An 18,652-nucleotide genomic window follows, 5' to 3' on the forward strand; every position below is an offset into this window, starting at 1 on the left:
ATCAGTATGCGATTCCTTAACTCTAATATTGACAGTTTCCAACTAGCCTATATACTACAACAGCATAATAGAATTCCTGAAATTCAGTGACGGCTTTTGGTTTTGGTGTGCCACCCCAAGATTTTCAGTGGCCCCACCCGGCCACCCACCCCTATGAACAATTTCTGGGGGCGCCACTGATTGTGCGTCTGAACAAATGAATGGGTGATGCGTGGTACTTCCGATTATCTTGTGATCTCGACAAATCAACTTTTGTTATATAGTGATCGTGAGATAAGTAAGTAGTGATCGCGACATAACGAGGGAATTCTTTATTTTGATTAATATGTCCCCTCTTGACTTCCGTAATGCCATGCTTTATTATAAAGAGGATTTTTTCTTTCTCATGAGTTCTGGTACGTCAGAGCTCCACTGTTCACCCCTCTCTCTCGCACTCACTTTTTGCTCCGGCACCTCAAGATTGACAAATTAAGTACTGAACACAGGTAGTATAGAATGTGGCTAACCACCATATACTAAAATATACACACAAACCACCAGCCAGCCAGCCATACACTGAGTGTATCAAATATTAGGAACACCTGCTCTTTCCACGACAGACTGACTAGGTGAATCCAGATGAAAGCTATGATCCCTTATCGAGGTCACTTGTTACATCCACTTCAATGAGTGTAGACGAAGGGGAAGAGACAAGTTAAAGAAGGATTTTTAAGCCTTGAGACAGTTGAGACATGGATGGTGTATGTGTGCCATTCAGAGGGTGAATGGGCAAGACAAAATATTTAAGTGCCTTTGAACGTGATATGATAGTAGGTACCAGGCGCACCGGTTTGAGTGTGTCAAGAACTGCAACGTCGCTGGATTTTTCACGCTCAACAGTTTCCTGTGAGTATCAGGAATGGTCCACCACCCAAAGGATATCCAGTCAACTTGACACAACTGTGGGAAGCATTGGAGTCAAAATGGGCCAGCATCCATGTGGAACGCTTTCGGCACCTTGTAGAGTCCATGCCCTGGCGAATTGAGTCAAAATGTGTGCAACTCAATATAAGTAAGGTGTTCCTAATATTTTGTACACTCAGTGTACATCACGAGTTAGATTATATATATTATATTATGTAGTTATTATTTAAGAGCATTGAAGATAAATCACAATTTGTAAAAAAAAATAATTGAGGTAGCTAACTAGCAGATTTACATCAATCATCAACATCCCTCTTTTCCCGATGTCAATCATGTCTTTCGGAGGCACTGCAGCTAACTAGCTCGCTTACAATTTGTGATGGGTGAGTGTGTTGCTGAAATAAATAGGCCTATGCTCAAAAATGTTTGTTATTAATTTTGAGATCTGAATTATGAAAGTCTTATATTTGGGGTGAGGGGGGGTTGGGTGGGGGGCTTTGTTCATTTTGAGCACCTGCTCCCTGAAAGGTCTGTGCATGGCACTGACAACAACCCTTACCCTTAGACCCTTCATCCTCAGATTTACAGGTGGTTCTGACATAAATATGAATTGGGGGTGTCCAATATCACAGAACAGAATAATCGACCTTGCAGGGTTGCACTTTATACAAAACACTTATGTACAGAGCCAGAGTAGATTGTCTATGAGGCCCCACAGACGCATACTACAACGCTCTGTCTAGGAAATGCTATCCTGCTATTGATGCTTCTGCTGTACTAAAGTCTGAACTCTGACCTCACACATGACCAGCCCTGAGAGCCATCAGACATATACAGTATCACTGATTCCAGCTTCCTCCACGTGTAAAAGTGTTAGTCACCATCACTACAGACGCGCCCAGATGATTCAACCATGCAGAGAGCTCTGGCTGAGAGTGTGCCGGTCAACCTCTAGGCAACCACTTTGTGTAATATTGACTGAATGGGAGGAGCAGCATCTCAGATAAAGCCCTTGCAGAGCCTCAGAAGCCCCATAATAAAATACTACAGGCTGCTGCCTGCCTGCTTCTTCCCCACCCGCGAGTGCTGAAGGAGGCAGGAACACGTGCATGACAAAAGACACCTGGTGGAGCGAGGTGAGGTCGTGGCCAGTTTAGGTGGGGGCGAGTCTGGCCGGTGTGGTGGTGAGTGAATGTGGAGGTCCTACTCCTGGGTCAGATCAGAGCGTCAGTGTCATGTTGCGGAGGAGCCACTGCTGGGAGCGGCTGCCTGTGCAGTCTCTCAGGGTGGGCACCATCTTGTCCTCCTCAGTAGGCATGTCCAGACATTGGTTACTGTTGACATGCAGCAAGGTCAGCCGCTGGGGAGAGAGGCGCAGGCAGACAGGCAGAAACAGGCACACACACACACACACACACACATAAACACACGGATGAATGAGCATTACGCACTAAACACATGGGCACTGCAAAAAGTGAGCCGCGATTCTGGCCTCTGCTCCACCTGCAGCCAGAGAGATGGTTTCTGGGTAGATTAGATTACAGATGAGCACCACTTCAACATATTTTAAAATTGATGTTTTCCACCCACTCATACAGATTTTGCAGTATCTTCCCCAGCAGCTTGTATGTGGATTACACTTCATTTACAGAAACGTCATCACTGGGTATCGAAATGATGCAGACTTGTGTTCGGCCAAATAAATGTCAAACCTTTCAAAATAAATGTTGTGATAAAAAAAAACAGATGCTCCTGAATGTACCCAAGGACTTTCACCTCAGGAGGATTAGTTTGGTAGAAATCAATCTTTTGAGTGCCGTCACAACGATGCCTGTATTCCCCACGTCGATACCTAAGCCCCAAAACGAATGGCAAGGAGAGGAGACATAAAAGCTCTTAATTAACCACTTATGGCCACTCTCTCTCTCAAGGGTAATGTACTTAGCCAGTTTATACCTCCGTTGGCGGTCGTTACTCTTGTCATAATGACCATACAGAGTGCAGACGGCAGAATCCAATTCTTACCGTTATGGTTTTACTTTTTAAGGACGGAAAATGCAATTCTCTTTCCAAGAGCCATGACATACATTGTAAAACGACATCAAAAAAGTATGTAGGTCTGTGAGGGAGGGGGGGGGGGCAACAGCCCAACCAGTAGTGTAACCCGTCAGAACAGATTACCCCATTATGAATCTCCAGCTCATTGTGTGTTGTGTTTTCTTCTTGTTATCACCATTTCAATTAAATTCAGGCCAATTTCTCTCATGAGATGACCTATTGGTAACAGAGAGGGATTCCCCCCATTTACACCTTGTGTTCTGGCCTGTAAGCCCGTGGCATATGAGGCTGATTCTCTTGTTCTTCTCACATACTCAATTTCACACGGACAGATTCTGTGAGAGGGGCCATTGATTTGAAAATCAATAGGTAGGCTACTGAAAGGAGATGGGAGGAAATGGTTGGGAATCAGACCGACTTGAACGGTGTCAGGTGCTGCAGGTGTGTGTGTGTGTTCATGTGATACAGCTCTGTGTGCGTTGGGACACCAGTCGTCGTGCAGAGCCATTGTAGAAGTACAGTAGAGAATGCTCAATCTGCAATCTGTCCCTCCTTGTGTACCGTACAGTAGAATAGCAATCAGATGAGCTCGCAACTTTAAGGTAATAGAGTGTTTGACATTAATAGCTAAACTTTTAATAGGAAGACAGACTATTTTATGTTCTTTGGCACATCATTCACACATCCCAGGAGGTGTTTTCCAAAACAATGTGTGACTGGTACACACTAAATCAAAGTGACACCTTGAGACCAATGAGGGTTGATTTTGTATTATAGGTTGACAGAATGCTAGAATCCTTATTCCCCATTCCTATTGCTTAAGGGTTTGATTAAATGCAATGAGTTTCCTTCCAGGCAGTTTTTCCTGGCCATTGTGCTCTCACCTCTGCTTTGCTCTTTGGGGTCTAGGCTGGGTTACTGTAAAGCACTGCGCGACAACTTCTGATGTAAAAAGGGCTTTATAAAATCTATTTAATTAATACACTTTCCTGCAGTGTAACTGAGAGGCATAAGCATTGTTACCGTCAAGTTAAATGAAAAATCATTAGTAATATGAGGTTTTAGTAATAATCAATAAATGAATACAGCACATGACTAAGAACACACTGATTCAACGATATAAAATGGTTCATACGTAGACTTTTGCAGCAATGATTGTCTTTGACTTTGAGGCAGTAGCGGTGCGTGGGTCAAATCACCAGGGAAGTCAATCCAGAAAAAAAAGCCATATTAAAACCTGTGTTGTGTTAACTGTGTTGTTTGCTCTATAATCTGTTAGTTCCTATACCTTAACACCGTGATATGTAGGCCTAAGGCCGAGACAATAAGACGACGCAGTGGCAGAATAAATTCTATTAATACACATTTGTTTCATCACAAAACCGGAGAGCAACATTTATCCGGGGAAGTCCACAAAACATATTGCATGTAACAAACAATTACATGACCTACAGCATGGTCAAGCAAGTTAATGTTTCTGACATTTTCAGACAACTAAACAGCTATTGAGTTAGAGTTACAGCAAGTCGTAAAGAAAACAGGAGCTGCCTCCACTACTCCAGCACCATTTCAACTTCAACTGTTCAACATCTAATCACCTATGCTTAGTCTAGGACAGTGACAACTAAAAGATACCAAAAACTATTCAGTCCAATCAACGTAAGCTAAATATGATGTGGCTGTCCATGGTACTGATTTTTGTGTGAGTGTGAGTGTGTGTTGTGAGTGTGAGTGCATGCAAGTAGAAAAAACATGTTGACTCACCCTACTTACAGAGAAACGGCAATGCCATCCTCCTCTTTTATGTTGCCTAAATGGTCTATGACTCTGTCATACAGTACACACTTTTAGTTTTTGTTGTCCTAAGCTACCAGGCTAAAATACTTGCTCTCTAGCCTAACTTCTTTTCATGGTCCATGATGCTCCAGGCCAGCTAGTTAACATTAGCCTACTACATCTAGCTACATGTTGAACTTCCATCTTCTCAGGCCAGGGGCACTATGTATGAAATTATGGTTGGATCAGAATTGCCATCATAATCATTGGCAGTACGAAGGCTTATGTAAAACCACAAGTTCCTATCTCCAACGGTGGTTAATTTAGGAAAGGGATGAGGACAACAACACAACAAGATGCAACAATTCAATTTTTTTCTGTCAATAAGGATGTTTGGCTTGTGATGTGAATCCAAACTGGCTTCCCTTGACACTTTTTTTTTGGTGCGCCAGGACCACACACAGCTGAGCTCACGTAGTTTAGCTCAATGCTGATTGGCTATTATTTAATATATTTTTATCAAGTGAGGCCAAATGCTTGCTGGCTTCCCTTGCATTCAATGCTACGGGCGGCAACAATGCCATACACTTTCTGACCAGATCCATATACAGCCTTTATATTTTGAATGGGTAGCACAAACCAAGATGGTTTGTATGTGATTGTGCATATTTGAGCTTGTGCTTCCTTCAATGCAACAATACACAGAAGGGTCTCACATTTACTCTACCTACAGTGCCTTTGGAAAGTATTCACACCCCTTGACTTTGCCAACATTTTGTTGTGTTACAGACTGAATTTAAAATGGATTAAATGTCACTGGTTTACACACAATACCCCATAATGTCAAAGTGGAATTATGTTTTTGGAAATGTTTTAAAAAAGCTAAAATGCTGAAATGTCTTGAGTCAATAAGTATTCAACCCCTTTTTTATGGCAAGCCTAAATAAGCTCAAGTGTAAAATGTGCTTAACAAGTCACATAATAAGTTGCATGGACTCACTCTGTGTGCAACAATAGCGTAACATGAGTTTTGAATGACTACCTAATTTCTGTACCCCACACATACATTTATCTGTAAGGTCCCTCAGTCTAGCAGGGAATTTCAAACACAGATTCAACCACAAAGACCAGGGAGTTTTTCCAATGCCAAGCAAAGTAGGGCACCATTTAGTAGGGTAAAAAAGAGAAGGCAGACATAAAATACCCCTTTAAGCACGGTGAAGTTATTAATTACACTTTGGAAGATGTATCAATATACCCAGTCACTTCAAAGATACAGGCATTCTTCCATACTCAGTTGCCAGAGAGGAAGGAAAATGCTCAGAGATTTAACCATGAGGCCAATGGTGACTTTAAAACAGTTACACAGTTTAATGGCTGTGATAAGAGAACTGAGGATGGAACAACAACATTGTAGTCACTCCACAATAGTAACATAAATGACAGAGTGAAAAGAAGGACGCTTGTACAGAATAAAATATTCCAAAACATGCATCCTGTTGGCAATAAGGCACTAAAGTAAAACTGCAAAAAATGTGTCATAGAAGTTAACTTTATGAACTTAAACTGCACTCAACGAGCTGTATACGGCCATAAGCAAACAAGAAAATGCTCATCCAGAAGCGGTGCTCCTAGTGGCCGGGGACTTCAATGCAGGTGTCATGACTCTCCTGGTCGAGGATCCAAGGCATCAGATCAGCTTGGCAAATGGCTGACAGATAGCCATACCCATCTCTATCCCACAAGAGGAGAGGGGGGCTGGGCCAGTTTTATGACACCTCACGCCAATCGTAAATCTTATGCAGCAGAGAACCCTTGCCTGCTCTTCAGTATCAACCAAAGGAATGCCTTTGTCTAGAGAGACTGTTACCCGCTCAAAAAGTGAATATTGGAACAATATTTCTAAGATAGGAATGTTAGGAATGGTCAGTGGGGATCTAAAGAATAATCATGTCATATTGTTGTTCATTTTGTGATGTCATTAAAAACTGTATAACAAAAATACTGTAACTTGAAGAGCTTTCACACTGTATGTCAGGTTTACATCCTTTACGCTGTGTAGGAAATATGAAGAACAATGAAACTGTTTTTTATTAAGATAGGAATGTGATTTTATTTTTCTAAAGAGATCATAGTTTTCATGTGTCTTGCACATTAACCAAGCCACGCCCCGAGTGAGGTCAGAAGATCATGTCAGTGTGATGAAACCGTCCTTTTCGACCAGAGTGCTTAAAAGGACTCGCTAAGAATTAACATATCAGACCAGCAGACGTGAAGCGTGAGCTAAACGTTACAAATGCTTGAAACTCCCAGACCAGAAAGCGTGCAGCTGTGGCTACACGTTGAAATGGTTGGAAACTCAAACTCAACACGAGGTGTAGAAGAGAAATTCACTTTACACACAGCTGTGCATGTAAAGTGATCTAGAACCTTGACTATCTACCCGAGGAAGAAAATAAGCTAAAAGCTCACCTCAGACAATCAATGGTACATCCGATTAGCTGTCTTACGTCAGATATCGAGAAAGGGGAATCTAAATGACTATCCTTCTACAATCATCACCATTGGAGACCGGACCACTAAGAAGAAAGACATTGTGACCTCTGGTGGACAACCAAAGCCTTACACCTATCGAGCCATTCCCCATAGAAGGATTGATTGGTTTCAACAGAGAGACGACGAACAAAGACATCTACACGCAAATACATTGCATTTCTTACCCAAATGAGCGGCGGCTTGTGTGTAAGGTCTATGGTTACTGTGAGCGTAGTTTCCAACTGTACGATAAATGTCCCTTTTTCCCCATCTCTCTATTTTCCCCATCCCCCTTTCCATCTCTGTATAATAAGCCGTCATATCTTGTCAGTCCACTAGGGACATTTGCCTCATGTAAGTGTGTATGTGTATTCTGTGTTATTATTTAGTTAGTTAGTAAATAAATCCTTAAATACATTTATGTAGAACTGAATAATGAGAAAAGGATGGGGTTCTTGCAGATTCAAGAAGTCTGCGAAGTTCAGAATGAGACTGATATGAGGTAACGATTAATAAACGACTGCTATCGACATATCTTATAAATATCCTCTTGAGTTTAATTCGGGAGATGATAACTCATTAAACAACTTATTTTGTGGTGCCCCAAATTCCTAATGAGTTAATTGTTACATGATTAATTTAATCAAGTAACAATTAAATATAGTTGGTTGATTCGATAAATAAAAATCATCACATTAATCAAAGTCACGTCACAGGCAAACTTTAATCTGTTTTACCTAATTTCTACCAGCATGTCACATGTGCCACCAGAAGAAGAAAAAAGCTATAGACCACCTTTACTTCACACACAGACACACATACAAAACTCTCCTTCGCCCTGCATTTGGCAAATCTGACCATAGTAGGCCTGATCACCAACAATGATGAGACAGCCTATAGGGAGGAGAACCTCTAATTCAACAATCTCTACTTCAATGTGAACAAGACAAATGAGCTGATCGTGGACTACAGGAAAAGGATAACTGAAGACACCCCCATTCACATCGATTGGGATGCAATGGAGCGAGTCGAGGGCTTCAAGTTCCTTGGTGTCCACATCACCGACAAACTATCCTGGTTCAAACACACCAAGACAGTCGTGAAGAGGGCACAACAATGTCTACTCCCCCTCAGGAGACTGAGAAGATTTGGCATGGGTCCCCAGATCCTAAAAAAGTTATACAGCTGCACCAACGAGAGCATCATGACCAGTTGCATCACTGCCTGGTATGGCAACTGTTCGGCATCCGACCATAAGGTGCTACAGAGGATCCAGCCATCCAGGACCTCTATACTAGGCGGTGTCAGAGGAAGGCCCACATTTTTTTAAAGACTCCAGCCACCCTAGTCGTAGGCTGTTTTCTCTGCTACCGCACGGCAAGCAGTACCGGAGTGCCAAGTCTAGTTCCAAAAGGGTCCTTCACAGCTTCTACCCCCAAGCCATAAGACTGCAGAACAATTAATCAAATGGCTACAAGGACTATTTGCATTGACCTCCCCTTTATTTTTTTTTAACACTGCTGCTACTCGCTGTTTACTATCTATGCATAGTCAATTTACCACTACCTACATGTACATATCACCTCTATTACCTTGACTAACCCGTACCTCCGCACTCTGTACTGGTACCCCCTGTATATAGCCTTGTTACTGTTATTTTATTTGTTTTACTTTAGTTTATTTAACTCTTATTTTCTTCACGCTGCATTGTTGCAGCCTGTAAGTAAGTATTTCACGGTAAGGTTTACACCAGTTGTATTCGGCACATGTGACAAATTAAATTTGATTGGATTAATTTGATATGTCCTGAAAGCAAAAGGCATTATGTTTCGGGAAAATGTTGGTGGCTGCATCATGTTATGGGTATGCTTGTCAACGGTAAGGACTAGGGAGTTTAAAAAAAATGGAATAGAGCTATGTACAGGCAAAATCCTAGAGGAAAACCTGGTTCAGTCTGCTTTGCAACAGACACTGGGAGACAAATTCACCTTTCAGCAGGACAATAAGATAAAACAAAAGGCCAGAGTTTTTAAAGATATCACGAAGAACTGCATAAGTGTTGCTAATGCTCTCCACTTTCTGGAGGACCGAGTTTTGACATCAGTAGAATGCTCAGTGGAAGCAGAGTATGCTAACTAAGGAGATAGGGACTATTTGAAGAATATAAAATATAAATATAGAAAAATATGAATCTAATATCATCCAACTCGGAATTGTATATCAGGAACTCGGGCCACTTTCTAGAGCTACAACCTGAAGATCAATGACATCATCATGATTAGACCTTGTTTTTTCAGTTCCCAGCACCATAAATCCCGAGAATGCCAGACTTTGATGACAACATTTGCCCACGAAGGACCACCGTGCCACCTTCCTGTTCAAGTGAGCACATCACAACAAGATGAGTCCAAAAATGTCTTGTATCCTGCTGCATAAATTATGTAATATGCCAGGGAGATATGTATACTGTAGCTAAGAAAATAATACTAAGTGTATGTTGTGTAGTAAGCTGTTAGCAAACCATGTGCCTCACCCTAATAATTTGGTCTATTTCGCCTACTGTTCTGACTACTGTGCTGACTGTTCTGACTTGGTTGTGCACATGTAGCCTATAACCTGTTTTAGAAATGTAATCATTGAATTTTGTAAGAGCTTTCATTGTCTGCATATATGCCCCCTTTATTTATCCAACGGTTGTGACTTGGTGTACTGGGAGAACACTGTAAGAAGGGTCCATGTTCTGAATTCTGTCGCTGTTCATTTCAAAAGTTCTTAACAAATAGTTACATTGACTACGTCCAAAGTCGCTCCCTCATTAACGTCTTAATCAAAATTTCGGATGGCCTCTTATCGTCCCCTTATGCCATCGTTTGTACATCTCAATTGTCAATAGAAACAACATTTGTTTAAGCAAGTCAGCCATATCAGGTATGTTTATTTTAAAGGCAGGAAATGAGGTTGAATTAACTGTTTCACTGCCAGACAAGGCTCCACTGATAGCCAGGAGTAGCAGTGGTAAGATGTTGGAACTGCTGTTGGGACAGCTTTATGTAGGCCCTAACAGTTTATGGGCACCGTTTGTCACCGTGAAAGTGCAATTAATGTATTGTTTAGGGTTGTGTAGTGGCTTTGCTGGAATTCATCCCACTTTTTATCTTTTTTTTTGCCCCACCAAGATTCACATGCTAAAATTTCCACTGCCTTGGAGTAAGGGTAAAGGGTAGGAATTTTCTCTGCTATTCACTTTATGTTTTAATTATTATTTTGGGTATAGGGGAAGGTCACTTGTCTTTTTCCAAATGTTCAGGGAAGGTTGGTAAAAATGTATTTTACTGAAGGGAGGGTCACCCATTTTAATTTCAGAGAGGTACGATATTCTCCAGGTACAGTATCCCTCATTATACATAACGTACAGTCCCTTATCCAGAAAGACCCACAGCTGTAATCACTGCCCAAGGTGATTCTAACATGTATTGACTCAGGGGTGTGAGTACTTATGTAAATGGTTACTTCTGTATTTCATTTTCAATAAATGTTCAAAAATGTCTATGTTTTCACTTTGTCATTATGGGGTATTGTGTGTAGATGGGTTAGAAAAAAAAATATTTCATCAATTCAGCTGCAACACAAAAAAAGTGAAATCAATACTTTTTAAAGGCATCACACAGTGCATCTCTCTCTCTCTCTCTCTCTCTCTCTCTCTCTCTCTCTCTCTCTCTCTCTCTAACCATTACTTCACTGGAGGGGGAGATGACCTGAGCATTACAGTAAAACCAACCACCTAGGCAGGTTTTCGTGCCAAGGTTTTAAAAATACAACATTCTGCTTTTAAAATGTATAAAACAAATTCATGTATTTATGTCCTCAAAACTATAGCTGTCCAAATAGTATTACACTATCAAGCCAAAATTGTAGTATCTGCCATTATAGTCCGGTACCTGTAAATAGGCCTCTGAATCTCCACTACACTAAAGCTTATTTATTAATCATAAGAACATGTCTGGGGCAATAATGGAGATGCTATTTTTGCCATCCCTGAAAGATCCCGCCATACTTCAGTGCAGAAAAGACAGCATGAAGAAAATATAAGAGAGGAGGAAAACCAATCCATATTTAATGAAAATATTAGACATGTGAGGGACGTGTCCTCTCTGCTCATAATTATTTCATTGCTCCTCAGTGGCAGTAAAAACTCCCATTACAGCTGTTGCAGTCCCAGAGTGTGGCTCATGAGCTCTGTGTCGTGTGTGTGCACAGCTGAGACCTGCTAATTAAATGAAGATGGTCTCCAAGAGCCGGCCCAGGGTGAGGAACATTTATCCTCTATGTCTCAAAGAGTCGGCGGCAACCTGACAGATGCAGGATCCCTTTTAAATGTGTGTTTGTGCTGACACTAACAACTCTTAAAAACAGAGTCTGGCGTGTAACAAAAAATCTACACAGTACCAACAGATTCAATAGAAATGTGTTTCTTGGCATTCTGCCATTGGAGGGATCCACGGCGGTTAGATAGTGTGGCTGTTCAGTACGGATTGACCAAGTGTGTATCACAAATGGCACCCTATTGCCTTTATAGTGCTCAACTGTTGACCGGGGCCCATAGGGCTTTGGTAAAAAAGTGATGCACTATAAAGGGAATAGCATGCCATTTGGGACACATCCACTGTCTAATTGTGGTCCCAATATTGTCTGTTCAGAGAGCGTCGTGCAGTGTTAATCTCAAGGACAGAGACTACGGTAGGAACAGAACAGGGAATGAGGCCATCTGACAGCAGGCTGCTCTAGCACCTTCAGGTTTACAAAGAACAATAACCCTGAGCGCAACTCACCCAATTTAACCAACAGTATTCCGAAAAGGAGAGCACACAGCAATGAATATGTTCTTTACCAGGCAAACGTCAACTGCTTAACAGACAAATAAACTCCAATGAATTACAGAGGTACTGTAGAAAGGTAACTGGCTAAAGTTAAGGGAATGACAAATAGAAATACTGTTCATATATCAAACAGAAGCCGGTAGCTTCTTGCAGCGAGCATCCAGACTCGATTCAGTAGATGTATATAGGTAAAATGGAAATGAGTGGTGATTAAAATTCAACCCTCAGACACTGAGAACACGCTGTGTGCTGAACACAGCTGTTATGAGGCCATAGGAGTGTGTTCAAAATGCAGCCCTCACTTTCCCAAGGCCAGAGCCATGAAAGCACAGCTCACAATGAGGGATCACTTCAAAAGAGCTTGTAAACAAAGGCGAGCCCATTTCAATTTGCCCATCGCATAGATAATCAGCTAAACATAAAACCACCTCGCCTCCTCAGCTCTCATCCAATGAGGGCCTCCAGTGAATTTTCGCATCTAAAATAAAATATTGATGTAGGAAAATAAATGTAAAATGAGATCGAATTTGGTGAAGGAGGAAGGCTGTCTTGCAGATAGCGTTGTGTATACAGCACCATCTAAAGCTGTCGAGGGACGTTTGTTATTGCCCAGTGTGCCTCTGTGTTCCTGTCGTTATGCATTCACATCAAAAGGCCAGTGGTAATCGCTACTGAAACTTCTTTGCGTGGCAGACTTTTACTAACGTTGGAAAAGTCCAGCATCGCAACAAGCTGCAGCTCCAAAAACATCTCAAAGCGGAGGTAAAGGAAACGAACATACTGTGAGGTAAAGGAGCTACTTACTAAAGCAAAGTTGAACGCATATTCCGCCACAGTCATACAACTCCAGCTCTACAGGCTAGACAGTACACACAAGACGATTGCACACTAGCCAACTACACCATTGGTTGCTGGTGAGCAGAGATAAAGCAGGACGGGCTAATTTCAAAGGCCGGAATTCCATTACAATAAACCCTTCCTCCGATATCTCCGACCACCAGCCACCACTGGACTACACACTAGACGACATACTACTCACTAGACTACTACACATTAGAACACTACACACACTACACACTAGAACACTACACACTAGATGACATACTACACACTAGATGACATACTACTCACTAGACTACTACACATTAGAACACTACACACACTAGAACACTAGAACACTACACACTAGACGACATACTACACACTAGATTACGACACATTAGAACACTACACACTAGAACACTACACTACTGCACACTAGGACCTCCACAAGGTCTGGTTGTACAGTAAGTTACTGACCTGTGGTGGCCCATGCAGGAAGACAGCCCCTACAGAAAGTAATCGGTGGGGCTGTAGTACAGCTTCCTAAACACCTCCAGCCGGGTGAAGTTCCTCAGGACCCAGGCTTGCAGGGGGCTATTATTACAGTACTCCACCGTGGGGCGCCAGCTGCCGTCCTCCAGCCTGCTGACGGTCAGACACGACTGTGTGATGATGTGGAGGAACGTGTGCTTCTGTGGATGGACATCCGGATGGAGGATGTCATGCATGGACATGAGGAGATGGGAGTGGTGAGTGAGAAACGCTAGGAAAGAGCCAGACTCAGGCCAGACAGGCCCAACAACAAGATCACCAACAGTACTGTAGACTTACAGTGGGGCAAAAAAGTATTTAGTCAGCCACCAATTGTGCAAGTTCTCCCACTTAAAAAGATGAGAGAGGCCTGTAATTTTCATCATAGGTACACTTCAACTATGACAGACAAAATGAGGGAAAAAAATCCAGAAAATCACATTGTAGGATTTTTTATGAATTTATTTGCAAATTATGGTGGAAATTAAGTATTTGGTCACCTACAAACAAGCAAGATTTCTGGCTCTCACAGACCTGTAACTTCTTCTTTAAGAGGCTCCTCTGTCCTCCACTCGTTACCTGTATTAATGGCACCTGTTTGAACTTGTTATCAGTATAAAAGACACCTGTCCACAACCTCAAACAGTCACACTCCAAACTCTACTATGGCCAAGACCAAAGAGCTGTCAAAGGACACCAGAAACAAAATTGTAGACCTGCACCAGGCTGGGAAGACTGAATCTGCAATAGGTAAGCAGCTTGGTTTTAAGAAATCAACTGTGGGAGCAATTATTAGGAAATGGAAGACATACAAGACCACTGATAATCTCCCTCGATCTGGGGCTCCACGCAAGATCTCACCCCCTGGGGTCAAAATGATCACAAGAACGATGAGCAAAAATCCCAGAACCACACGGGGGGACCTAGTGAATGACCTGCAGAGAGCTGGGACCAAAGTAACAAAGCCTACCATCAGTAACACACTACGCCGCCAGGGACTCAAATCCTGCAGTGCCAGACGCGTCCCCCTGCTTAAGCCAGTACATGTCCAGGCCCGTCTGAAGTTTGCTAGAGAGCATTTGGATGATCCAGAAGAAGATTGGGAGAATGTCATATGGTCAGATTAAACCAAAATATAACTTTTTGGTAAAACCTCAACTTGTCGTGTTTGGAGGACAAAAAATGCTGAGTTGCATCCAAAGAACACCATACCTACTGTGAAGCATGGGGGTGGAGACTTCATGCTTTGGGGCTGTTTTTCTGCAAAGGGACCAGGACGACTGATCCGTGTAAAGGAAAGAATGAATGGGGCCATGTATCGTGAGATTTTGAGTGAAAACCTCCTTCCATCAGCAAGGGCATTGAAGATGAAACGTGTCTTTCAGCATGACAATGATCCCAAACACACCGCCCGGGCAACGAAGGAGTGGCTTCGTAAGAAGCATTTCAGTCTCCAGATCTCAACCCCATAGAAAATCTTTGGAGGGAGTTGAAAGTCCGTGTTGCCCAGCAACAGCCCCAAAACATCACTGCTCTAGAGGAGATCTGCATGGAGGAATGGGCCAAAATACCAGCAACAGTGTGTGAAAACCTTGTGAAGACTTACAGAAAATGTTTGACCTCTGTCATTGCCAACAAAGGGTATATAACAAAGTATTGAGATAAACTTTTGTTATTGACCAAATACTTATTTTCCACCATAATTTGCAAATAAATTCATAAAAAATCCTACAATGTGATTTTCTGGAGAAAAAAAATCTCATTTTGTCTGTCATAGTTGAAGTGTACCTATGATGAAAATTACAGGCCTCTCTCATCTTTTTAAGTGGGAGACCTTGCACAATTGGTGGCTGACTAAATACTTTTTTGCCCCACTGTATATTCCAAAAAAACACAATGCCACACAACCCATCTAAAGGGTAAATGGACTATGTTGGAGTGTTGCTCAGAATGGAACCACCTTTGCCTACAATCAGAAAATCTACAACCAGATTTCCTAGTTTGATAAAAGTGGATGGGAGTTGGTGGGATGGTGGCTCTGATATTCTATAGTCCTATGAAAGGAAGAGCAGGGAGGGATTGAGAATAGGAGGTGACTAGAGAGATGGCTCTGACCAGTGCTTGAATTGGACTGTTACATACTGGTACTGAGTACCGGCACCTCGAATTTGTTACTGCTTGAGTACCAGTACCTCTTGAAGAAAATTGGCTTAAAAATATTGCAAAGTACCCGCACCTAAATATAAATGGGTACCCAAAATGACTACCGACAGCTATTTCAGTCCAATTCAAGCCCAGGCTCTGACCACCTGGAATATGGAGATGATGTAAAAGTCAGGTATTTCTCTCTGTCTCTCAGATGCTGAAAATGATGACCATATGAAATGTTAATGGTACGGCTGGGATCAGTAGTATCGTCTGTCACACTGTTCCTAAAAATAATCAGGCCATTGACAGAGGCATTGAAACCTCACTGCCGTATACGTCAGGGACATTTCCTAACGCATGAATTATTCATGTTTTCATATTACATATTTAACTAAAGCACAAAGTGTAATACCTGGAACTCTCACAGGGTTTGTACAGGAATAGATGAGCCTGGGGGCTTTTCAAAGTTGACAGTGACATGAGAGATCTTAATCAATGACAGGTGACACCATACTGGAGCAGGTAGCAGGGGGCGCAATCGGCCATTTGCGTGGCTGAATTGTAGAGGACATTTTAGAGGCCCCCTTAGAGATATATTTTTTTATGCCAATTCCCTGCAGTTCTACACATTTTGCCATTAAGCTGAGAGAGAATGTTCCAGTTTCAAATAACATTTTATGCGATTCGACATATTCTGCAATGGAGCTGAGAGAAAATGTTGCAGTTTTAAAGCAAATGTTCTGCAATTCTACGCATTTTGCCATGGCTAATTGTAATGAACATGAGGGGAGACAGAGAGCTGGGTTTAAGTGCAGGGCGCAGCAGGTGTTTATTGCAAAGGACCACAGGAGGAGGCAGGTAGCTGGGTCCAGATGCAGGCAGAAGGTCATACACAGGGGGTCCAAAGGGCAACAGTACAGGCAGGGAAAAGGCTAGTAACATAGTCCAGGAGATCAGGCAATAGGTAGATAACAGGAAATCCGATAGGCTAAGGTACAGGCAGGGAATAGGCAAAAGGCATCGTTAGTGAGGCAGGCAAAAACTATCATACACGGGAGGAGTAAATCATGGGAAACACAGAGCTCTGAAAGACGTGTGTCACAATACAAACAATACCTCACAGTGATGGGATGCACAGAACTGAACTAAATAGTGTATGATAATGGCATACAGGTGTGTGAACAGGTAATTATAATTCAGGTGATTGGGATCTAGAGAGTGAGCTGCGTTCAGGGGATATAGGTGTTTGAAAGTGTGAGCTGGAAAGTGAGCTGCGTTCAGGGGATCTATTTGTTTGAGGGTGTAAGTTGGAAGCAGATGTTACACTAATGCAGTGTTATTTAGCAGTATATATTTTGTTATTTGGCAAAGTTAATTGTTAATTTTAAATTCTCTAACTGTCTAGTTTTTATTTTGGTGATTGTTAGTTCTCAAAGATTATATTATTTAAAAAAAAAAAGTTTATATCTGGTTTTAGTTGTTTAATTTTACTCTGAAAGCGTTTTTCCATCACACATTTTTTGGGATAAAACGCTTAGACGGCCCGCCCAAGGACTCAAACATATGAATATGTCCCAGTGGAAGAAATATAACGATATGAATTGTTAATATTAAGGATGCTTTGAGAATACACAATTGTTGTATGCTACAGTTTCCCTGTGGGAATGTATATGCTTTATTCTATGTGCTGTGCTAGTATGCTGTGCTTGTTTCAAAGTCTGATGCACATCAAAATGGCACTTGTACTGGCATAGATGATTTGCATGATATAAATATTATGGAGATATCTCGGAGTGTACTCAATTCATCAAGTCCTGGATCATTGAAATGAATGGTCCATCATTGAAATATCATGGACCATTCAGTAGTGTCTAATATGCTTGCAAAATTCCAGCAACTTTCCCAAAATGTCCAAGAATTCCATTAATCTTCCACCCAGGACTTCTGGAAAGGCAGGGAATTTTTGGAAAGTTATTGGAATTTTGCAACTCTATGTCTGAGTCGACATGTCATTAGGCTCATAACTGGACATTGGAGTCTGTTCGGTCCACAGGTCTGGCTAACGAGTCACATTCCCCAGAGCATTAAAACCTACTAACTACTAACACAATTTCACAGAGGACTTTGTAGACTACTGAGAGAGAGAAAAAACACGCAGGCCTTACAACCACTAAGAACAAGATACTACTACCTACCAAAGACAGGACTTATACACTGTCTACGTCGACTAGATGACGACATTCACGAGCGCCAGGTCAGAAAGCTTACCTCAAAATCATATTCCCACTTGCCAACATACTACATGAGAGAAGAACATTTGAATAAATGGGGGAAATTATGGGCTGCAACGTGCACTGAGCTACAGAACGATGGCTACTATACAGGATCTGACAGGAAGCCCGACTCCTGACATGTAGCACCATCTGGTGGCTTAAAATAATCCGACCATTTTTGAAGAATTATAGATGTATTTGTACAGGTGTGTCATTATACACATGAAAAATCTTCCTAGGTAATAGTGCAGAAATTACTCTGGACAATCAGTGTGTGGCAAAGTTGTGTGGGCTCCCGAGTGGCACAGCAGTTAAAGGCACTGCATCTCAGTGCAAAAGGCATCACTACAGTCCCTGATTCACATCCGGCCATGATTGGGAGTCCCATAATAGGGCGGCGCACAATTGGCTCAGCGTCGTCCGGGTTTGGCCCAGGGTAGGCCGTCATTGTAAATAAGAATTTGTTCTTAACTGACTTGCCAGGTTAAATGAAGGTTAAATAACATAATCTAAAAAAATATCATAGTCACAAGTTATCGCACTCCTGTCATGACTCACACAGTACAGGAGGAGTCTTGAGTTTGATCTTTACCTCTGCATCATACTCAAACATCTGATTCCCCTTCATTTGATGACACTTCAGCATGACCACAGGTCCATGGGGACGAGACACGTCCAGACACAAGTCATCTGTCCGGATCTCCTTATCAGCTGTGTAGGAAAACACCT

The 18,652-nt window shown here is 42.0% G+C and overlaps 1 protein-coding gene across 2 annotated transcripts in view; it reads right to left on the minus strand.

The window, feature by feature from the left end:
• Window positions 1-1,067: 1,067 nt before the first annotated feature.
• Window positions 1,068-18,652, minus strand: part of LOC110501526 (polypeptide N-acetylgalactosaminyltransferase 13) — a 66,828-nt gene continuing 49,243 nt past the window's right edge. The window contains exons 11-12 of one of the 2 annotated variants that reach the window (XM_021579170.2): window positions 18,516-18,650; window positions 1,068-2,263 (exon numbers count right to left, since the gene is read on the minus strand). In XM_021579170.2, the coding sequence (XP_021434845.1) occupies window positions 2,123-2,263; window positions 18,516-18,650 (276 nt within the window). In that variant the 3' untranslated portion in view covers window positions 1,068-2,122. Of the gene's footprint in view, window positions 2,264-13,454; window positions 13,664-18,515; window positions 18,651-18,652 lie in introns of those variants that run through there. The other variant, XM_021579169.2, reaches the window with a different exon arrangement.

Source organism: Oncorhynchus mykiss, chromosome 22 (assembly GCF_013265735.2).
Source record: "Oncorhynchus mykiss isolate Arlee chromosome 22, USDA_OmykA_1.1, whole genome shotgun sequence".
NCBI lineage: Eukaryota > Metazoa > Chordata > Actinopteri > Salmoniformes > Salmonidae > Oncorhynchus > Oncorhynchus mykiss.